The sequence below is a fragment of the Cherax quadricarinatus genome, unplaced genomic scaffold (genome assembly GCF_038502225.1).
Source record: "Cherax quadricarinatus isolate ZL_2023a unplaced genomic scaffold, ASM3850222v1 Contig243, whole genome shotgun sequence".
In the NCBI taxonomy this organism is placed as follows: Eukaryota; Metazoa; Arthropoda; class Malacostraca; order Decapoda; family Parastacidae; genus Cherax; species Cherax quadricarinatus.
Genome location: NW_027195269.1, coordinates 9,852 through 32,866, shown reverse-complemented (window position 1 = coordinate 32,866; position 23,015 = coordinate 9,852). Strand labels below are relative to the sequence as shown.

Genomic DNA, 23,015 nt, shown 5'->3' with positions numbered 1-23,015 from the left:
CGGTATATATATATATATATATATATATATATATATATATATATATATATATATATATATATATATATATATATATATATATATAAACACCTATGCAGGAGAGAGAAACATATGACGACGTTTCTGTCCGACTTGGGCCATTTACAAGTCACACTAACACACAAGGTGATGGAGCCATTATGTATGGAAGAGGGAGACAGGGACGGGAAAGGGAGGAAGAAAGAAGGAAGTGGTGAGTTAGGGGTGAAGGTAATGCTGACAGTGGTAGTAGTAGTAGTAGTAGTAGTAGTAGAAGTAGGGGGAGTAGTGATAGACACAAATGGGAGTGAGGCGAGGCTATAATAGTAATAGAAATAGCAATAGTGGTTGTGGTAGTTGTAGTAGTATTAGTAAAAGTTAAGGTGGAATAAGTGTAACACTGCAGGAGAGTTAATGGTCCACAAAGGTGGGACCAAAAACGTAGATAATGGGGGGGGGGTGACTGTAGGCCAGGAGAAGAAGAGATCAGGTCAAGCCATAAGTGTTCTGAAGTTTTTGAACATCTGACAATGTAATGAGAAAGGAAGACATCTACCAAGCCACGACTAAGATTAGTAGTAGGAAAGTTGTGTATAAGTGATGGTTCAACAAGATGGCGTCTGTGAAGGCTAGAAGGGTAGACAGTTCTAGCAGAGAGCTACTCATGAGGAGGATTGTGATGTCTAACATGACAGAAAAGAGCATTACTGGTGTCGGCACGTCTAACACTTCTAGTGTACTCTTTCAGTCTGCCTGAAAGAGAGCGGCCATTTTCTTCAAAGTATTAAAGAGGACAAGAGGAACAGAAAATAGAGTTGACTCCGGAAGGATCAATAGCAGGAGTTGTGGTATCAACTAGACTACTGCAAAGGTGTAAGTTTGACAGAAAGTAAGTTTGATGTCTAAGGAGCGGAGAGTGTTGTTGGGGTTAGAAAGACTTATAATGGAACTAGAATATTTGCGTCCTGGACAACTGTGTCCTTGTTAATGCGTCCCAGTCATTGGCGACCTTCAACATTTGCGGTCATTTGCGTCCCACTATATGTAATAATTACTGGGTAACAAACCGTATGTTATATATACACTAAGCGTCTTATCTAGGCTCAAAAAACAACAGTCTAATGAATCAGGAAGGTCGTGTATTTTACATTTGTCAAAATCCATCTTCAAGAAAATCTGTGACGTCAGTTTAAGACGTCTCATATTTTAATTAATTAATATATTTATAAAAAATATACATGAATATGTGAAATTCTCTCTTTTCTGAAATATACAAAAATTGGTATTGAAATGTTCAGGACACGAAGATGTAAAAATAAAATATATCTAATATGAAATATACATAAATTGGGATAAAAATGTCGGGGACGCAAAAAAAAACCGGACGCAAATGCCCAGGGACGCCATCAAACTTACTTTCCGCCAAACTTACACCTTTGCTAGTGCTAGTTGTTACCACCTCACCTCCTGCTATTGATCTTTATTTCTACAAGTACATGTACAAGGTATACAAGTACATGTACAAGGTATACAAGTACATGTACAAGGTATACAAGTACATGTACAAGGTATACAAGTACATGTACAAGGTATACAGACAATAGCTGACATCAATGATACACAGCAACCACCCAGGGAAGTACTACCGTCCTGCCAGATGACTGTGAAACAGAAACCTGTAACTGTTTTGCATGATGGTAGGATTGCTGGTTTCTTTTTCTGTCTCATAAACACGCTAGATAACAGGGATATCTTGCTACTTCTACTTACACTTTGGTCACACTTCACAAACACGCACAACCATATATATATACTGTTCTTGGTATATGTGAACGACATAACGGAAGGGATAGACTCAGAAGTGTCCTTGTTTGCAGATGATGTGAAGTTAATGAGAAGAATCAAATCGGACGAAGATCAGGCAGGACTACAAAGAGACCTGGACAGGCTACAAGCCTGGTCCAGCAACTGGCTCCTTGAGTTTAACCCTGCCAAATGCATAGTCATGAAGATTGGGGAAGGGCAAAGAAGACCGCAGACACAATATAGTTTAGATGGCCAAAGACTGCAAACCTCACTCAAGGAAAAAGGTCTGGGGGTGAGTATAACACCGAGCATATCTCCTGAGGCGCACATCAATCAGATAACTGCTGGAACATACGGGCGCCTGGCAAACCTACGGATAGCGTTCCGATACCTCAGTAAGGATTCGTTTAAGACACTGTATACCATTTACGTCAGGCCCATACTGGAGTATGCAGCACCAGTTTGAAATCCACACCTAGTCAAGCACGTCAAGAAATTAGAGAAAGTGCAAAGGTTTGCAAAAAGACTATTCCCAGAGCTACGGGGATTGTCCTACTAAGAAAGGTTGAGGGAAATCGGTCTGACGACACTGGAGGACAGGAGGGTCAGGGGAGACATGATAACGACATATAAAATACTGTGCTGAATAGACAAGGTGGACAAAGATGGGATGTTCCAGAGATGGGACACAGACACAAGAGGTCACAATTGGAAGTTGAAGACTCAGATGAATCAAAGGGATGTTAGGAAGTATTTCTTCAGTCATAGAGTAGTCAGGCCGTGGAATAGCCTAGAAAGTGACGTAGTGGAGGCGGGAACCATACATAGTTTTAAGGCGAGGTATGATAGAGCTCATGGGGCAGGGAGAGAGAGGACCTAGTAGCAATCAGCGAAGAGGCGGGGCCAGGAGCTGTGACTCGACCCCTGCAACCACAAAAAGGTGAGTACATCTAGGTTTTTCTTTTTCTAAATAGCTCTTGTTCTTTTTTATTTCATCTATTGTCCATGGGGAAGTGGAAAAGAATATTTCCTCCGTAAGCCATGCGTGTCGTATGAGGCGACTAAAATGCCGGGAGCAATGGGCTAGTAACCCCTTCTCATGTAAACATTTACTAAAAAATGAGAAGAAAAACTTTATAAAACTGGGATGCTTGAATGTGCGTGGATGTAGTGCGGATGATAAAGAAATGATTGTTGATGTTATGAATGAAAAGAAGTTGGATGTCCTGGACCTAAGCGAAACAAAGCTGAAGGGGGTAGGTGAGTTTCAGTGGGAAGAAATAAATGGGATTAAGCCAGGAGTATCTGAGAGAGTTAGAGCTAAGGAATCGAATCGAATAATAATCGACGGGAGCTGTCGTGAGATGGGAAGGAAGAAGGATGAGGAAGGATGGAAATGACTGGAAAAGGATAGGAAGGAGGGGAAGAGGAGGAATCAAGGCAAGTGGCCCAACCACTTTGGGATATGTGGTACCGAAGTACTGGAGGCGTAGATGGAGAGGTTAGAATGATGTCGGTACTTGGCTCACTAGGAGAGGATGGCGAAGGCAGCAGTAGGAGCTGGGAGTGTCAGAAGGCAGCAAGCAGGATGAGCTGGTTATTGTCTTGAACCGTTTATCAGTGCATTGAATTTTGTTCGAGAGATTTGTAGCACACGTATGGGAGAGCTGTAGAAGAGTTCGTTGGTTTGGAGTTGGTGGAGTATCTGGTTGAAGGTAGGCCTTGCATTACTTTGGTACGTTGCAGTGTTGTCTTGGAGATGTTGGATGAGTTCTAGGCGAGTCATTCGTGTGGGGTATTGCGTCGTGGTGTAGAATGTGAGTCCTTTGTGTTTAACCCATGGTGTTCCAGGTAATCGACGTGAGCGAGGTGGAGAAGGCGGTGGTGAAGTTGAGGAAGGTGGTGTTGATTCGTTGTCAACTTCAGTAGACGAATTAGATGTTTCTGGTGTCAAGGCTTCTGATTGGTTGGATTCAGTGAGTGGTGGCGGTGGAGGCTTCTCATTGGACGTTGTTAGTGACGTCACTAGTTACTGGTGTTGATGGATCTTCTGCAGCAGAAGTGGTTATTAAGTCCTTGGTGAATTTGAGAATTTCTTCAGAAGGTGGAGATGCTGGAAATATAAATGATGGCATATTATTTAATGCAAATAACTCGTTGGTGGTAGAGTTAAAGGATCCAGGTACAGCCATGTTCTGCATGTGAGCGTATAGTAGACAATAGTGGATCTTCGTTACATCACATGTTGGAGGAGTGATGGTGGTGGTGGTGGAGGCGGGCTGAGTAGATGCTTGAAGTAATTTTGTAGTGTCTGCTTGCAACTTTACAATTGCGGCATACGTTGGTGTGTTGTTTAGTTTAATATGTTTATTATGCACCCCATACCCATCCTGTGGGCGGTAGTCAAAAGATTACAGAGGTACATAATTGGTCCAGGGACTGGACTCCAAAGTTTTGATAGCTGAGCAAGTTACAAAGGTAATGAACTAGATCTGGTCATAATCATGACCAAGTTACAAAGGTAATGTAACTTGGTGTGTTGTTGGTAGATTTTTTCTTTGCTGCATCTTGTGTTTTCTTCATTATATCCTTTCTTGTAGGACATTTTGCTGCCAGTGTACGATGATCATTACTTTTGCAGTTGAAACACGCTGGTTGTGTTGGAGCAGCTGTAGTGCAGGAACTGAAGGTGTGTCCCTCACTACCACATGTAGTGCAGAACTTCTTGTCTTTTACTGGACAAGCTTTGGTGATGTGAAGATAAGAATAACAGTTCCAGCAATGTTGGATGTAGTGGTATCTCTCTGCTTCTATGTAGGTGGGACTGATGTAGTAGTAGTAAACAGCAAGACCTTCGTTCAGAGCAGTGGCAGCCATGTTCACGTCGGTAAAGGTGACCTTGAGCATAGACGATGCATTCGGGATTTTAGTAATGGTGTCAACAGTAGCCCAAGTATTTTGAGTTTCAATGGATGACTTGAGTTCAGCAATTTTTTGAAAAGTCAGAATCTTGTCCAGTTTTTAGGAATACTGATTTTCTTGCCCTGAGGGCAGGAGAGGATGTAACAGTAAATCCTTGAGCAGTAAGAGTAGTGGTGGCTTCTGTAGTGAGTAACTTCTCTGCTCCAGCATCATCGTGACATACAACAATGAGTGCTTCTTTGAGTGTCAGAATAGCGTTGAATTTAACATGCAATGCTCCCTGCACAATAGTGGCAAGAGCAAGCTTCGTTGAATCATCAACGGTACCATTGTTTGGCTTGATCTTTACACGATTTGCGTAGCTCATCGTGCAAGTCAAGGCGAAGACAACGCTGTTAAAGGTTCCCCTCCCCAACGGGGATCGTAGGGAGACTGAGTAAGTAAGGAGAGCTGCTATGACCTGCCGAGGCGAGAGTCAAAAGCAGAATCGCAATCTGTCTGTCTATTCCATTCCGTGTGTGTGTGTGTCTTTTCAGCTTAGGAAGGGATACCAATAATGTTGAAGGATCAGTTATGGAAGGAGAAGAGAGAACATAAATGTGTAAATTCAGGGATTATGTGGATTAAAATAAAGGTTAGATACGAAAAGTGGGTCATAATAAGCGTGTATACACCTGGAGAAGAGAGGAGTGTAGAGGAGAGAGAGAGATTTTGGGAGATGTTAAGTGAATGTGTAGGAACCTTTGAACCAAGTGACAGAGTAATTGTGGTAGGGAGCCTAAATGCTAAAGTAGGAGAAACTTTTAGAGGGTGTGGTAGGTAGGTAAGTCAGGTGTGAATAATATTGGGGCCCTTTTGATTGAACTTTGTATAGAAAGGGGTTTAGTTATAGGTAATACATACATTAAGAAAAAGAGGATAAGTATACAAGGTATGATGTAGGGCGTAATGACAGTAGTTTGTTGGACTATGTATTGGTAGATAAAAATCTGTTGAGTAGACTTCAGGATGCACATGTTTATAGAGGGGCCACAGATATATCAGATCACTTTTTAGTTGTAGCTACACTGAGAGTAAAAGGCAGATGGGATACAAGGAAAACAAAATCAGCAAGTAAGAGAGAGGTGAAGGTTTATAAACTAAATGAGGCAGTTAGGGTAAGATATAAACAACTATTGGAGGTTAGATGGGATAGAGTATAGGCAATGAGGACGTGTCGAGTGTGCTCTCTATGGACTGAACTAAGATGCCCTCCATCGAGTAACTTTACCAACAGCTTAAGGAAGAATTGAGGATGGCGAAGACGGAGATTCGGCGACTGACTGAGGAAAACAAGATTCGTAGTAGTCCTCCTGTTTTGAGTCCTCAGGTCAAGAAGGGAAACTGGACAGTGGCTGGACAGCAGTTGACGATCAAGAAGATGAATGGAAAGGCAGAAACGATGAAGAAGAAAGAGACTGCTGTGGAAACTGTTGTGGAAACATCTAATGCATTCTCGGTGCTACACGACGAATGTGAGTCGACTACTGGGAACGTCACGACGAACGACACCAAGGAAGGTAAGAATATTGTTGTTGTTGGGGATAGCCAGGTTAGGTACATGGATAGGGCGTTCTGCTTGAAGGACAGGAGTAGGAGACAGAGGGTTTGCTTTCCTGAGGCTTGGATGGAGGATATTGTTAGCCGTCTGGATGACATCATGAGAGGTAATGGGAGCAATCCTATTATCTGTCTCAGTGCTGGAGGCAACGATGTTGGCAGACGTAGGAGTGAAGACCTGATTAGCAGGTATAGGTCAGCAATAGAAATAATTAGAAGGAAGGGTGGGAACCCTGTCATATGGGGTATTTTGCCAAGGAGAGGAGTTGGAAATGAATGGTTGTCCAGGGCAATTGGTGTCAATTGCTGGCTGGACAAATAATGTAAGGAAAATTCGGTAACATTCATTGAGAACTGGGACCTCTTCTACGGCAGAAATGACATGTATGCCAGGGATGGGGTTCACTTATCTAGGTGTGGGGTGGGAGCACTGGCAACTGCAGTGGAAGGAGCTGTTAGGACTTTAAACTAGGAATAGTTAGTGGTATGGGTTTTGGCAGCAAAACAGTGAACTCCCAGTGTAGTAATATTATGAGTTCTAGGGGAACTAGTAATAAGCAGAACGAGGTAGATATTGAAAAGCCAATGACACTAGGTGATAAGGACAGTAATAGGTTTAGTAGAAAAACAGAAATGAGCAGGAAGGGTAAAGAGAAAGGAGAGTCTTTCAATGTTTATTATGCTAATTGCCGTAGTGCTAGGAATAAGATGGACGAGTTGAGATTAGTTGCTAGTGCAGGTAACATTGATGTATTTGCCTTAATTGAGACGTGGTTTAATTAAAAAAGTCGGGACATGCCTGCGGAATGTCACATTCAGGGTTTTAAATTGTTCCAAGTGGATAGAAGTATCGGGAAGGGAGGTGGGGTGGCATTGTATGTCCGAGATCGCTTGAACTGTTGCATAAAAACGGGAATTAAGTCTGAAGTAACACATACGGGGTCTGTTTGGATAGAATTTTCAGAGGCAAGAAAAATTTATTTTAGGTGTGATGTACCGTCCCCCAAACTTAGATGGGGACCAAGGGAGACTACTATGGGAGGAAATTGTTAATTAAGGCCACAAGGCACGATAATGTAGTAATTCTAGGAGACTTCAACTTTAGTCATATTGACTGGAATTTCTTGACTGGGAATTTAGAATCATACGACTTCTTAGAAGTAGTTCAGGATTGTTTTTTGAAGCAGTTTGTGACAGAACCTACAAGGGGAGATAACCTGCTTGACTTAGTTCTGGCAAACAATGAATCCCTTGTTAATAATTTAGAAATTTCAGAGGAACTGGGTGCTAGCGACCACAAATCAATTACATTTAGCATTGAATGGAGGTATGATAGAAGGGATAACTCAGTAACAGTCCCAGATTTTCGCTTAGTAGATTACGATGGGCTTAGAAAACACTTATCTGTTGACTGGGATAACGAAGAGAGCTATCAATATGACAGTTTTCTGAACACTATACATGATGCTCAAAGAACATTTATCCCGTATAAAGAAATTACATCAAATAGAAATGACCCAAAATGGATGAATAATAGGCTGAAATATCTACTAGAGCATAAGAATGGAATTTATAGGCGTATCAAAAGAGGTGAGGGTCATCTTATGAATCAGTATATTGACATTAAGAGGGACGTTAAAAAGGGGATAAGAAAAGCTAAAAGGGACTATGAAATTAAAGTTGCTAGGGATTCGAAAAGTAACCCAAAAAGTTTTTTCCAGGTATATAGAACAAAAGTTAGAGATAAGATAGGTCCCCTTAAAAATAACTCTGGGCATCTTACTGACAAAGAGAATGAAATGTGCTCGATTTTAAATAATTATTTTCTCTCGGTTTTTGCACAGGAAGATACTAACAATATTCCAGTAATTAATTTTTATAATGGGCCTGAAGAAGATAAATTATGTAACATCACAGTCACTAGTGAAATAGTTGTGAAGCAGATAGACCGAAGCAAAATAAGTCGCCGGGTCCTGATGAGGTTTTTTCAAGGATTCTTAAGGAATGCAAAATGGAACTCTGTGAACCATTAACTAATATTTTTAATTTATCTCTTCAAACAGGTGTAGTGTCTGATATGTGGAAGATGGCTAATGTAATTTCTATTTTTAAAGCAGGGGACAAGTCGTTACCGTCAAATTACCGCCCAATAAGCCTGACCTCAATTATAGGCAAATTACTAGTCAATTATAGCTGAGATTATAAGAAACCATCTCGATAAGCATAGCTTGATTAATGATACTCAGCATGGATTCACGAGAGGCCGTTCTTGTCTAACTAATTTATTAACTTTCTTCAGTAAAGCTTTTGAGGCTGTTGACCACGATAAAGAATTTGATATTATTTACTTAGATTTTAGTAAAGCTTTTGATAGAGTTCCATACCAAAGACTGTTAAAGAAAGTGGCAGCTCATGGCATTGGGGGAAAAGTGCTCTCGTGGATCGAGTCATGGCTCACAGACAGGAAGCAGAGAGTGTCCATAAATGGGGTTAAATCCGAGTGGGGATCTGTAACAAGTGGCGTACCACAGGGATCAGTCTTAGGCCCGTTGTTGTTTATAATGTATATCAATGGCCTTGATGAGGGTATTACTAGTGATATGAGCAAATTCGCCGATGACACAAAGATAGGTAGGATAATTGATTCAAACGTAGACGTTAGGGAACTTCAGGAGGATTTAGACAAATTCTATTCTTTGTCAGAAAAGTGGCAGATGCAGTTGAATGTAGATAAATGCAAGGTTCTGAAGCTCGGGAGTGTCCATATCCCTAGCACTTGTAAGTTAAATAATGTAGAACTTAGCCATACAGATTGCGAAAAGGACTTGGGGGTTATGGTGAGCAGCAACCTTAAACCAAGACAGCAATGCCTAAGCGTACATAATAAGGGAAATAGATTATTGGGATTTATATCAAGAAGTGTAAGCAACATAAGTCCAGAGGTCATACTGCAGCTTTATACATCATTAGTAAGGCCTCGCCTAGATTATGCAGCTCAGTAGGGTAGTTGATGAGTGGAACAGTCTACCTAGTTGGGTTATTGAGGCTAGGACTTTAGGTAGTTTCAAATTTAGGTTGGATAAATATATGAGTGAGAGGGGTTGGATTTGATTGGGACTTGCAAATGAGTGGATAGAGTTATCAGAGATTATTTCTTGGGTAGCATTGAAAATTGGGTTGGGCAAATGTTTTGTTAGTGGGATGGATTGTAAAGGACCTGCCTAGTATGGGCCAACAGGCCTGCTGCAGTGTTCCTCCTTTCTTATGTTCTTATGTATGGGGCAGGTTTAAAAATGTAGTGTTAGTGTTCAGCAGAAGTTTGTGGTTACAGGAAAGTGGCGTGCAGGGGGGGGGGGGAAGAGGAGCGATTGGTGGGATGATGTAAGGGAGAAAAAGTTAGCATGTGAGAGGTTTTTACAAAGTAGAAGTGATGCAGAAAAAGAGAGGTTAAGAGAGTGGTGAAGCAATGTAAAAAGAGAGCAAATGAGAGAGTGGGTGAGATGTTATCAACAAATTTTGTTGAAAATAAGAAAAAGTTTTGGAGTGAGATTAATAAGTTAAGGAAGTCTAGGGAACAAATGGATTTGTCAGTTAAAAATAGGAGAGGAGAGTTATTAAATGGAGAGTTAGAGGTATTGGGAAGATGGAGGGAATATTTTGAGGAATTGTTAAATGTTGATGAAGATAGGGAAGCTGTGATTTCGAGTATAGGGCAAGGAGGAATACCATGTTGTAGGAGTGAGGAAGAGCCAGTTGTGAGTGTGGGGGAAGTTCGTGAGGCAGGTAAAATGAAAGGGGGTAAGGCAGCTGGGATTGATGGGATAAAGATAGAAATGTTAAAAGCTGGTGGGGATATAGTTTTGGAGTGGTTGCTGTTATTTAATAAATGTATGGAAGAGGGTAAGATTCCTAGGGATTGGTAGAGAGCATGCATAGTTCCTTTGTATAAAGGCAAAGGGGATAAAAGAGAGTGCAAAAATTATAGGGGAATAAGTCTGTTGAGTATACCTGGTAAAGTGTATTTTAGAGGTGTAATTGAAAGAATTAACAGTAAGACAGAGTAGGATAGCAGTTGAACAAGGAGGCTTTAGGAAAGGTAGGGAGTGTGTAGACGAAGTGTTCACAGTGAAACATATAGGTGAACAGTATTTAGATAAGGCTAAAAAGGCTTTTGTGGCATTTATGGATTTGGAAAAGGCATGTGATAGGGTGGATAGGGGGGCAATGTGGCAGATGTTGCAGGATAGTGAGGCTCAAGTTTCAGTATGTAGGGAGATTATTTCCCAGTAAAAGTAGGCCTTAGACAAGGATGTGTGATGTCACCATGGTTGTTCAATATATTTATAGATGGGGTTGTAAGAGAAGTAAATGCGAGTGTCTTAGCAAAAGGTGTGGAGTTAAAAGACAGAGTCGAACATGAAGTGGGAGTTGTCACAGCTGCTCTTTGCTGATGACACTGTGCTTTTGGGAGATTCTGAAGAGAAGTTGCAGAGGTTGGTGGATGAATTTAGTAGGGTGTGTAAAAGAAGAAAATTAAAAGTGAATACATATAGTAAAGAGTAAGGTTATGAGGATAACAAAAAGATTAGGTGATGTAAGATTGAATATTAGATTGGATGGAGAGAGTATGGAAAAGGTGAATGTATTCAGATATTTAGGAGTGGACGTGTAAGCGGTGCATTTAGGAGTCTGTGGAGACAAAGAACTTTGTCTGTGGAAGCAAAGAGGGGAATGTATGAGAGTATAGTTCTACCAACACTCTTGTATGGGTGTGAACCATGTGTGATGAATGTTGCAGTGAGGAGAAGGCTGGAGGCAGTGGAGATGTCATGTCTGAGGGCAATGTGTAGTGTGAATATAAATTGAGAATTCGTAGTTTGAAAGTTAGGAGGAGGTGCAGGATTACCAAAACTATTATCCAGAGGGCTGAGGAGGGGTTGTTGAGGTGGTTCGGACATGTAGAGAGAATGGAACGAAGCATAATGACTTCGAGAGTGTATCAATCTGTAGTGGAAGGAAGGCGGGGTAGGGGTCGGCCTAGGAAAGGTTGGAGGGAGGGGGTAAAGAAGGTTTTGTGTGCGATGAGGTTTGGACTTCCAGCAAGCATGCGTGCGCGTATTTGATAGTGAATGGAGACAAATGGTTTTTAACACTTGACGTGCTGTTGGAGTGTGAGCAAAGTAACATTTATGAAAGGATTCAGTGAAACCGGCAGGCCAGACTTGAGTCCTGGAGATGGGAAGTACAGTGTCTGCACTCTGAAGGAGGGGTGTTAATGTTGCAGTTTTATAACTATAGTGTAAAGCACCCCTCTGGTAAGACAGTGATGGAGTGAATGATGGTGAAAGTTTTTCTTTTTCGGGCCACCCTGCCTTGGTGGGCCACCCTGCCTTGGTGGGTCTCGGCCAATGTATTAATAAAAAATAAACAAAATAGAAAGCTGCTTGTTATGCTGAGCATTTCCCACAAATTAGGTCAATTGTGTCCCAGGATGCGACCCACACCAGTCCACTAACACCCAGGTACCCATTTTACTGATGGGTGAATAGGGACAACAGGTGTAAGGAAACATACCCAATGTTTTTACCTTTGCTGGGAATTGAAGCCGGACACTCAGTATGTGAAGCGAGAGCTTTACCTACCAGGATGCATTTGACCGGGAAGCAATTGTCCTGTCACCACTGGAAATATGTGGAAGAGAACAGTAGTTTTCACTGGAGTAGAGTTTGGGAGAGAAGACAGCCCGGTTAGTGTGAGGGAAAAGTTCAACAGATAGGAGTAGCGAGCGAGTATATGGTAATGATAGTTTGATTGCCGGCTGCTTGTTAAGGTAGGGTCAGTCTAGCTCCCGCTATCCCCCCCCCCTTTCTCCCCACCCCGAAAGGTGACGTGTGGGGCTCCAGCCAAACAGTAATCACTCGACTCACAGCTCCCAGCACAACTGCAAGTAAAAGCCTCTGCTTTTATTCTTGTGGATGTTGGTTGAAAGCTTCACTTTTGACCAATAATAAAGTTGGTCCTTTCAGTTTTAATTTCTTAAGCAGTGGGTAACCTGTCTCTCTTTCCAGCTTGGAGTGACAGATCGGGTCACCTGCCAACCAACGAGAAGTGTTGAAGGAGACGGACTTTTTGCAAAAGTCCGGAGACGTCACTTTTGGATCTACCTACCTGATTAACTGTAGGCGACAGCAGACAACAACCCCTCATCTTTGTAGTGGTAAAGAACCTGCTTTCCTGTCATCTGGACTGACTGTTCAAGGTTATAGACTCTGTGAAGAACTAGTCGTTGGGTTGTCACCAACACCTGTGACCCCCCCCCACATCATCAGTAACGGCTACAATTTCTACAAGACGGTGTCAACCTCCACCAGACACCCCAGTATAACTGTACATATTAGTATTGAATTCAAATGTCATTTTTTCATTTCATTTTTAATTTTTCTTTCAAATAGGATACACCTTCATGCTTCACTGTTTTATCTTTGTATTACTAAATAATAAAGTGTTTATCTTTGTGAATTATTATTTCTTATTCTATTCATTAATTTTCCTGAGGAGGAGCCAGCCTTGGTAATACTGACTGAAGTTGTTACAGGGCTGAGTAAGTCTTCACAGTTAGCCTCTGAGAAGACAGAGTTTATGAAATGGAAAGTGTAGCCAAGACGAGACAACGAATTGTGAAGAGAAATTTCTGAGCCGAGGAACTGACGTTTACAGAGGACACTGAATACATTATATCATAAACACGCTAAGATAACAGGGATATCTTGCTACTCCTACTTACACTTTGGTCACACTTCACAGACACGCACATGCATATATATATATATACATACATCTAGGTTTTCCTCCTTTTTCTAAATAGCTCTTGTTCTTTTTTATTTCTTCTATTGTCCAAGGGGAAGTGGAAAAGAATCTTTCCTCCGTAAGCCATGCGTGTCGTATGAGGCGACTAAAATGCCGGGAGCAATGGGCTAGTAACCCCTTCTCCTGTATACAATTACTAAAAAAGAGAAGAAGAAAAACTTTATAAAACTGGGTTGCTTAAATGTGCGTGGATGTAGTGCGGATGACAAGAAACAGATGATTGCTGATGTTATGAATGAAAAGAAGTTGGATGTCCTGGCCCTAAGCGAAACAAAGCTGAAGGGGGTAGGAGAGTTTCAGTGGGGGGAAATAAATGGGATTAAATCTGGAGTATCTGAGAGAGTTAGAGCAAAGGAAGGGGTAACAGTAATGTTAAATGATCAGTTATGGAAGGAGAAAAGAGAATATGAATGTGTAAATTCAAGAATTATGTGGATTAAAGTAAAGGTTGGATGCGAGAAGTGGGTCATAATAAGCGTGTATGCACCTGGAGAAGAGATGAATGCAGAGGAGAGAGAGAGATTTTGGGAGATGTTAAGTGAATGTATAGGAGCCTTTGAACCAAGTGAGAGAGTAATTGTGGTAGGGGACTTGAATGCTAAAGTAGGAGAAACTTTTAGAGAGGGTGTGGTAGGTAAGTTTGGGGTGCCAGGTGTAAATGATAATGGGAGCCCTTTGATTGAACTTTGTATAGAAAGGGGTTTAGTTATAGGTAATACATATTTTAAGAAAAAGAGGATAAATAAGTATACACGATATGATGTAGGGCGAAATGACAGTAGTTTGTTGGATTATGTATTGGTAGATAAAAGACTGTTGAGTAGACTTCAGGATGTACATGTTTATAGAGGGGCCACAGATATATCAGATCACTTTCTAGTTGTAGCTACACTGAGAGTAAAAGGTAGATGGGATACAAGGAGAATAGAAGCATCAGGGAAGAGAGAGGTGAAGGTTTATAAACTAAAAGAGGAGGCAGTTAGGGTAAGATATAAACAGCTATTGGAGGATAGATGGGCTAATGAGAGCATAGGCAATGGGGTCGAAGAGGTATGGGGTAGGTTTAAAAATGTAGTGTTAGAGTGTTCAGCAGAAGTTTGTGGTTACAGGAAAGTGGGTGCAGGAGGGAAGAGGAGCGATTGGTGGAATGATGATGTAAAGAGAGTAGTAAGGGAGAAAAAGTTAGCATATGAGAAGTTTTTACAAAGTAGAAGTGATGCAAGGAGGGAAGAGTATATGGAGAAAAAGAGAGAAGTTAAGAGAGTGGTGAAGCAATGTAAAAAGAGAGCAAATGAGAGAGTGGGTGAGATGTTATCAACAAATTTTGTTGAAAATAAGAAAAAGTTTTGGAGTGAGATTAACAAGTTAAGAAAGCCTAGAGAACAAATGGATTTGTCAGTTAAAAATAGGAGAGGAGAGTTATTAAATGGAGAGTTAGAGGTATTGGGAAGATGGAGGGAATATTTTGAGGAATTGTTAAATGTTGATGAAGATAGGGAAGCTGTGATTTCGTGTATAGGGCAAGGAGGAATAACATCTTGTAGGAGTGAGGAAGAGCCAGTTGTGAGTGTGGGGGAAGTTCGTGAGGCAGTAGGTAAAATGAAAGGGGGCAAGGCAGCCGGGATTGATGGGATAAAGATAGAAATGTTAAAAGCAGGTGGGGATATAGTTTTGGAGTGGTTGGTGCAATTATTTAATAAATGTATGGAAGAGGGTAAGGTACCTAGGGATTGGCAGAGAGCATGCATAGTTCCTTTGTATAAAGGCAAAGGGGATAAAAGAGAGTGCAAAAATTATAGGGGGATAAGTCTGTTGAGTGTACCTGGTAAAGTGTATGGTAGAGTTATAATTGAAAGAATTAAGAGTAAGACGGAGAATAGGATAGCAGATGAACAAGGAGGCTTTAGGAAAGGTAGGGGGTGTGTGGACCAGGTGTTTACAGTGAAACATATAAGTGAACAGTATTTAGATAAGGCTAAAGAGGTCTTTGTGGCATTTATGGATTTGGAAAAGGCGTATGACAGGGTGGATAGGGGGGCAATGTGGCAGATGTTGCAAGTGTATGGTGTAGGAGGTAGGTTACTGAAAGCAGTGAAGAGTTTTTACGAGGATAGTGAGGCTCAAGTTAGAGTATGTAGGAAAGAGGGAAATTTTTTCCCAGTAAAAGTAGGCCTTAGACAAGGATGTGTGATGTCACCGTGGTTGTTTAATATATTTATAGATGGGGTTGTAAGAGAAGTAAATGCGAGGGTCTTGGCAAGAGGCGTGGAGTTAAAAGATAAAGAATCACACACAAAGTGGGAGTTGTCACAGCTGCTCTTTGCTGATGACACTGTGCTCTTGGGAGATTCTGAAGAGAAGTTGCAGAGATTGGTGGATGAATTTGGTAGGGTGTGCAAAAGAAGAAAATTAAAGGTGAATACAGGAAAGAGTAAGGTTATGAGGATAACAAAAAGATTAGGTGATGAAAGATTGAATATCAGATTGGAGGGAGAGAGTATGGAGGAGGTGAACGTATTCAGATATTTGGGAGTGGACGTGTCAGCGGATGGGTCTATGAAAGATGAGGTGAATCATAGAATTGATGAGGGAAAAAGAGTGAGTGGTGCACTTAGGAGTCTGTGGAGACAAAGAACTTTGCCCTTGGAGGCAAAGAGGGGAATGTATGAGAGTATAGTTTTACCAACGCTCTTATATGGGTGTGAAGCGTGGGTGATGAATGTTGCAGCGAGGAGAAGGCTGGAGGCAGTGGAGATGTCGTGTCTGAGGGCAATGTGTGGTGTGAATATAATGCAGAGAATTCGTAGTTTGGAAGTTAGGAGGAGGTGCGGGATTACCAAAACTGTTGTCCAGAGGGCTGAGGAAGGGTTGTTGAGGTGGTTCGGACATGTAGAGAGAATGGAGCGAAACAGAATGACTTCAAGAGTGTATCAGTCTGTAGTGGAAGGAAGGCGGGGTAGGGGTCGGCCTAGGAAGGGTTGGAGGGAGGGGGTAAAGGAGGTTTTGTGTGCGAGGGGCTTGGACTTCCAGCAGGCATGCGTGAGCGTGTTTGATAGGAGTGAATGGAGACAAATGGTTTTTAATACTTGACGTGCTGTTGGAGTGTGAGCAAAGTAACATTTATGAAGGGATTCAGGGAAACCGGCAGGCCGGACTTGAGTCCTGGAGATGGGAAGTACAGTGCCTGCACTCTGAAGGAGGGGTGTTAATGTTGCAGTTTAAAAACTGTAGTGTAAAGCATCCTTCTGGCAAGACAGTGATGGAGTGAATGATGGTGAAAGTTTTTCTTTTTCGGGCCACCCTGCCTTGGTGGGAATCGGCCAGTGTGATAATAATAAAAAAAAATAAATAAATATATATATATATATATATATATATATATATATATATATATATATATATATATATATATATATATATATATATATTATATATATAAGTAATACTCACCGAGAATGGGAAGCACTTTGTGATGACTTGAGAAGAGAGAGGATGTTGGGGTCAACATCACCTGGGATACACGCTGATACACCTGCCACAGTGGTGGTACATGTAGGATACACCTTTACTGTGTGATACACCGTGCTCGTTACCGTCTTCATTACCCTCTCAATGGTCAAGTTCTTGGTCTCCTTAAGTTCTTGTCCCTGTGGGGTCTCTCCCCAGACCAGCAGTGCAGTCTGGGCTAGTGTGAAACTGACCAGAAGAAGGCAAGTTATTGCGTGGCCAAACATCTGTTGAATACAGGAAATAGGATATGATTATATTGTACTTCAATCTCTCTCTCTCTCTCTCTCTCTCTCTGTTTACACAAGTATTTTTACAGGGTTAGTTTGAGTGCCTGTCGTTATTTACAAGATAAGAGCTGTTTGTTACCTAGCAATTTTATTTGGACAAATTACTTTATTTCATCGACGTTATGCTGTACGATTATGTTTCTGACTCGAATCATTCTAGGGAAGAATTATGTCAGTGAAGTGATATTGTTAAGATTACACCCAGAGTATAGCTGCCACACGTCTCCGGTGCTGAAGGCTCTGCTGGACTGACAGATCTGTCCAGGCCGGGTCCAGGCGAGACATCAGTCTTGTTGCTCGGTTCTCTATTCTGTCGTATATGAGACGCAGTCAGGCCGTCCTAGAGAGTGGAGCATACTCATCCCCAGAGCGCACTTTTGCTTCGTGCAGAATTTTGCACCCTCTTGTGTAGATCAGGTACAAGATGCGCCTTAACGCAGTTACCTTCATGGCTGCCTTCCTGCAACATTTACCGCGTCTCACTCATTTATCCGCCTCACTCCCGGGTTTCTGCACTCTCCCATTCACTCTTACCACTGTTCCAGATTGTGAATTTTAACACTTGCTTGTCATAGGTTCGATCTCCACCCGGATAGATGGATGGGTGAGTCAGCGGGAGTGTGGGTGTGCGTTCATTTGTACACGCGCTCATGCAGGTGCCCAGGACTGGTGAGGCCATCAATTAGGAGGCCTAGTCTGCGGCCGATTCACGGCGTCCATGACCATTATTGTCATTTACAGCTAGGTAGGTAGGAAAACAGGTATGTAGGTAAATAGGCAGGTAGGTACGTATCTGCATAAGTAAGGTAGATAGGTATCTGCATAAGTATGGTACGTAGAAAGTAATTAGGTAGGTAAGAAGATATTCCTTGTGATTCTATTCTTATCTCGTCACCGAATCTTTATCAGGTAATATTTTCCCTGTCTTCATCATAATTTCTCTGGTTCCTCATTCCTTCAGTGTGTGTCTAGTTCACAATACTGAGAGCCTAGTAGCTACGTTGAGGCTTCTGAGAGCCTAGTAGCTACGTTGAGGCTACTGAGAGCCTAGTAGCTACCTTGACGCTACTAAGAGCCTAGTAGCTACCTTGAGGCTACTGAGACCCTAGAAGCTACCTTAAGGCTACTGAGAGCCCAGTAGCTACCTTGAGGCTACTGAGAGCCTAGTAGCTACGTTGAGGCTACTGAGAGCCTAGTAGCTACGTTGAGGCTACTGAGAGCCTAGTAGCTACGTTGAGGCTACTGAGAGCCTAGTAGCTACGTTGAGGCTACTGAGAGCCTAGTAGCTACGTTGAGGCTACTGAGAGCCTAGTAGCTACGTTGAGGCTACTGAGAGCCTAGTAGCTACGTTGAGGCTACTGAGAGCCTAGTAGCTACCTTGAGGCTACTGAGAGCCTAGTAGCTACCTTGAGGCTATTAAGAGCATAGTAGCTACCTTGAGGCTACTGAGTCTAGTAGCTACATTGAGGCTACTGAGAGCCTAGTAGCTACACTGAGGCTACTGAGAGTCTAGTAGCTACATTGAGGCTACTGAGAGCCTAGTAGCTACATTGAGGCTACTGAGAGCCTAGTAGCTACCTTGATGCTACTGAGAGCCTAGTACCTACCTTGAAGCTACTGAGACCCTAGAAGCTACCTTAAGGCTACTGAGAGCCTAGTAGCTACCTTGAGGCTACTGAGAGCCTAGTAGCTATCTTGAGGCTACTGAGAGCCTAGTAGCTATCTTGAGGCTACTGAGAGCCTAGTAGCTATCTTGAGGCTACTGAGAGCCTAGTAGCTATCTTGAGGCTACTGAGAGCCTAGTAGCTATCTTGAGGCTACCGAGAGCCTAGTAGCTATCTTGAGGCTACTGAGAGCCTAGTAGCTATCTTGAGGCTGAGAGCCTAGTAGCTACCTTGAGGCTACTGAGAACCTAGTAGCTACCTTGAGGCTACTGAGAGCCTAGTAGCTACCTTGAGGCTACTGAGAGCCTAGTAGCTACCTTGAGGCTTCTGAGAGCCTAGTAGCTACCTTGAGGCTACTGAGAGCCTAGTAGCTACTTTGAGGTTACTGAGAGCCTAGTAACTACCTTGAGGTTACTGAGAACGTAGTAACTTCCTTGAGACTACTGAGAGCCTAGTAGCTACCTTGAGGCTATTAAGAGCCTAGTAGCTACCTTGAGGCTACTGAGAGCCTAGTAGCTACCTTGAGGCTACTGAGAGCATAGCTACCTTGAGGCTACTGAGAGACTAGTAGCTACCTTGAGGCTACTGAGAGCCTAGTAGCTACCTTGAGGCTACTAAGAGCATAGCTACCTTGAGGCTACTGAGAGTCTAGTAGCTACATTGAGGCTACTGAGAGCCTAGTAGCTACATTGAGGCTGCTGAGAGCCTAGTAGCTACACTGAGGCTACTGAGAGTCTAATAGCTACCATGAGGCTACTGAGAGCCTCATGCCACTGAACTTTCTCAAACTTTACTGGTGTTTTGCCAGGTGTAGCTAATACTGTGTTCGGTTATCGAGGGTTCTTTTCACAACTCAGAGGTCACGGGTTGGATCCTCGGTGTATCCAAACTTTTGGGCAAGTCTCCTGACACCTACTATCCCTATTTGTCTTATAGTAATTAGTTACCTGGATACAACTTGACTGTTATGGGAAGCATCCTAGCAGTATATAGATAGTTGTGTTAGTCATCTGTGGGTGACATTCTTGGGGAGGATATAAAACCCACGGGGTCTTGATCTGAGGAATTGCTGTTTGTATTGCCTTTCTCGGATTTAATCTGCCATCCATTTCCCAGGAACTGCATGACTCATGCCGGCTTAGCGCTTCCCCACTCTACGCTTCATTGCGTAATGCTTGTTATAGAGGCAGCTCTATATGCTCCGGTTACAGAGGCAGCTCTTTGTACTCCGGTTATAGAGGCAGCTCTCTATACTCCGGTTATAGAGGCAGCTCTCTATACTCCGGTTATTGTGTCATGGAGGTTTATTGACGAAGACATATAAACAGCACCACGACTTCCTTTGATGACTTCCACACAACAAATATCTGAGTCATCACGTGAACTGGTCCAGTAGCTGTACATTCTTCACGTAACTGTAAATTCACCTCGTGAACTGCACCAGTAGCTACAATCATCCTCTGAATTGTTCCAGGAGCAGCAAACTTAATACGTGACCTGGACCAGTAGAGGCACTCTGCATCACGTGACCTGGACCAGTAGAGGCACTCTTCATCACGTGATCTGGACCAGTAGAGGCACTCTTCACGTGACCTGGACCAGTAGAGGCACTGAGGTACTCTGCATCACGTGAACTGGACCAGTAGAGGCACTCTTCGTCATGTGAACTGGACCAGTAGAGGCACTCTTCATCACGTGAACTGGACCAGTAGAGGCACTCTTCATCACGTGAACTGGACCAGTAGAGGCACTCTTCATCACGTGAACTGGACCAGTAGAGGCACTCTTCATCACGTTACCTGGACCAGTAGAGGCACTCTTCATTACGTGAACTGGACCACTGGACCAGTAGAAGCACTCTCCATTACGTGAACTGGACCAGTAGAGGCACTCATCACGTGACCTGGACCAGTAGAGGCACTCTTCATCACGTGACCTGGACCAGTAGAGGCACTCTTCATTACGTGAACTGGACCAGTAGAGGCACTCTTCATCACGTGAACTGGACCAGTAGAGGCACTCTTCATCACGTGAACTGGACTAGTAGAGGCACTCTTCATCACGTGAACTGGACCAGTAGAGGCACTCTTCATCACGTGAACTGGACCAGTAGAGGCACTCTTCATCACGTGAACTGGACTAGTAGAGGCACTCTTCATCACGTGAACTGGACCAGTAGAGGCACTCTTCATCACGTGAACTGGACCAGTAGAGGCACTCTTCATCACGTGAACTGGACTAGTAGAGGCACTCTTCATCACGTGAACTGGACCAGTAGAGGCACTCTTCATCACGTGACCTGGACCAGTAGAGGCACTCTTCATCACGTGACCTGGACCAGTAGAGGCACTCTTCATCACGTGAACTGGACCAGTAGAGGCACTCTTCATCACGTGAACTGGACTAGTAGAGGCACTCTTCATCACGTGAACTGGACCAGTAGAGGCACTCTGCATCACGTGACCTGGACCAGTAGAGGCACTCTGCATCACGTGACCTGGACCAGTAGAGGCACTCTTCATCACGTGACCTGGACCAGTAGAGGCACTCTTCATCACGTGACCTGGACCAGTAGAGGCACTCTTCATCACGTGACCTGGACCAGTAGAGGCACTCTTCATCACGTGACCTGGACCAGTAGAGGCACTCTTCATCACGTGACCTGGACCAGTAGAGGCACTCTTCATCACGTGACCTGGACAGTAGAGGCACTCCATCACGTGACCTGGACCAGTAGAGGCACTCTTCATCACGTAACCTGGACCAGTAGAGGCACTCTTCATCACGTGACCTGGACAGTAGAGGCACTCTTCATCACGTGACCTGGACAGTAGAGGCACTCTTCATCACGTGACCTGGACAGTAGAGGCACTCTTCATCACGTGACCTGGACAGTAGAGGCACTCTTCATCACGTGAACATTCATGGAATGTTACTAAACCCGTATGGAATGTAATCTGGCAGGAATAAGAAAAGCAATATTTCCTATGATCACAAATACACCCACTAGTGTAAATACACCCACTAGTGTAAATACACTCACTAGTGTAAATACACCCACTAGTGTAAATACACCCACTAGTGTAAATACACTAGTGGTGTTAAAGGTCACAAAATACTTTACTTATCCAGTGTTTTTTATCCCCACTTACAATCCACGGAACTGGCAGAGAGTGAACCCTTGAAAAGTGAGTCTTGGAACACCAGACCAGTGGGTAAGCCCCACCAGTTCCCTGGTTTGTTGACAATCTTGTTATAACGAAGCCGTGAGTGTTCACCTAGTCACACCTACTCCACCTAGTCAGCAGTGATTACTTTTGACAATTGAACGTCAGGAAACTACGGTGTATTGATCCCTTTTTTTCTTAGTTTTAAAACCTGTCCTGTTTCCTGACGAATAAAAAAACTACGGAGCGTGAGTGCGTGTAGTTGCGGTTAGGAGAGCCAGGTAATGAGGTTCTTCCTGCGCTTTATGGAGGTTATAAGTACACAGAGTTCACAGGGAACACTTAAAGCAACATATGTTGTACAAGAAAATCTTCTTGGGATTAATAATCTTGAAGGCTTAATAATCCAGGATAAGCTGTTACAGTGTTCCTTATTTCCGTTGAGGTACTTAGGTACCATCCCACGTACACAACTCAAAACATTCAGGTAACCCCCCAGGTTCCTACGTACTGCAAGGTAGGTACGTATCAGAACAAAGATACCTAACTGTTGCACACGTGACAACCTCAACACAGTCTGCTGTGACGACATCAACACAGTCTGCTGTGACGACATCAACACAGTCTGCTGTGACGACATCAACACAGTCTGCTGTGACATCAACACAGTCTGCTGTGATAACATCTACACAGTCTGCTGTGACGACATCAACACAGTCTGCTGTGACGACATCAACACAGTCTGCTGTGACGACATCAACACAGTCTGCTGTGACATAAACAACACAGTCTGCTGTGACGACATCAACACAGTCTGCTGTGACATCAACACAGTCTGCTGTGATAACATCTACACAGTCTGCTGTGATAACATCTACACAGTCTGCTGGGACATCAACAACACAGTCTATGACATCACAGTCTGCTGTGACATCAACACAGTCTGCATGACATCACAATCTGCTGTGACATCAACACAGTCTGCTGTGACATTAACACAGTCTGCTGGGACAACATCAACACATTCTGCTGGGACAACATCAACACAGTCTGCTGGGACAACATCAACACAGTCTGCTGGGACAACATCAACACAGTCTGCTGGGATAACATCAACACAGTCTGCTGTGACATTAACACAGTCTGCTGTGAGACATCAACACAGTCTGCTGGGA

General features: G+C 43.0%; 1 protein-coding gene across 1 annotated transcript in view; it reads right to left on the bottom strand.

Annotated features, from left to right (window-relative positions):
* Nucleotides 1-20,497, bottom strand: part of LOC128694781 (uncharacterized) — a 28,493-nt gene extending 7,996 nt beyond the window's left edge. The window contains exons 1-2 of the mRNA XM_070080240.1: nucleotides 20,267-20,497; nucleotides 16,663-16,946 (exon numbers count right to left, since the gene is read on the bottom strand). Of these exons, the coding sequence (XP_069936341.1) occupies nucleotides 16,663-16,946; nucleotides 20,267-20,497 (515 nt within the window). The remainder of the gene's footprint in view (nucleotides 1-16,662; nucleotides 16,947-20,266) is intronic.
* Between the last annotated feature and the right edge of the window lie 2,518 nt (nucleotides 20,498-23,015).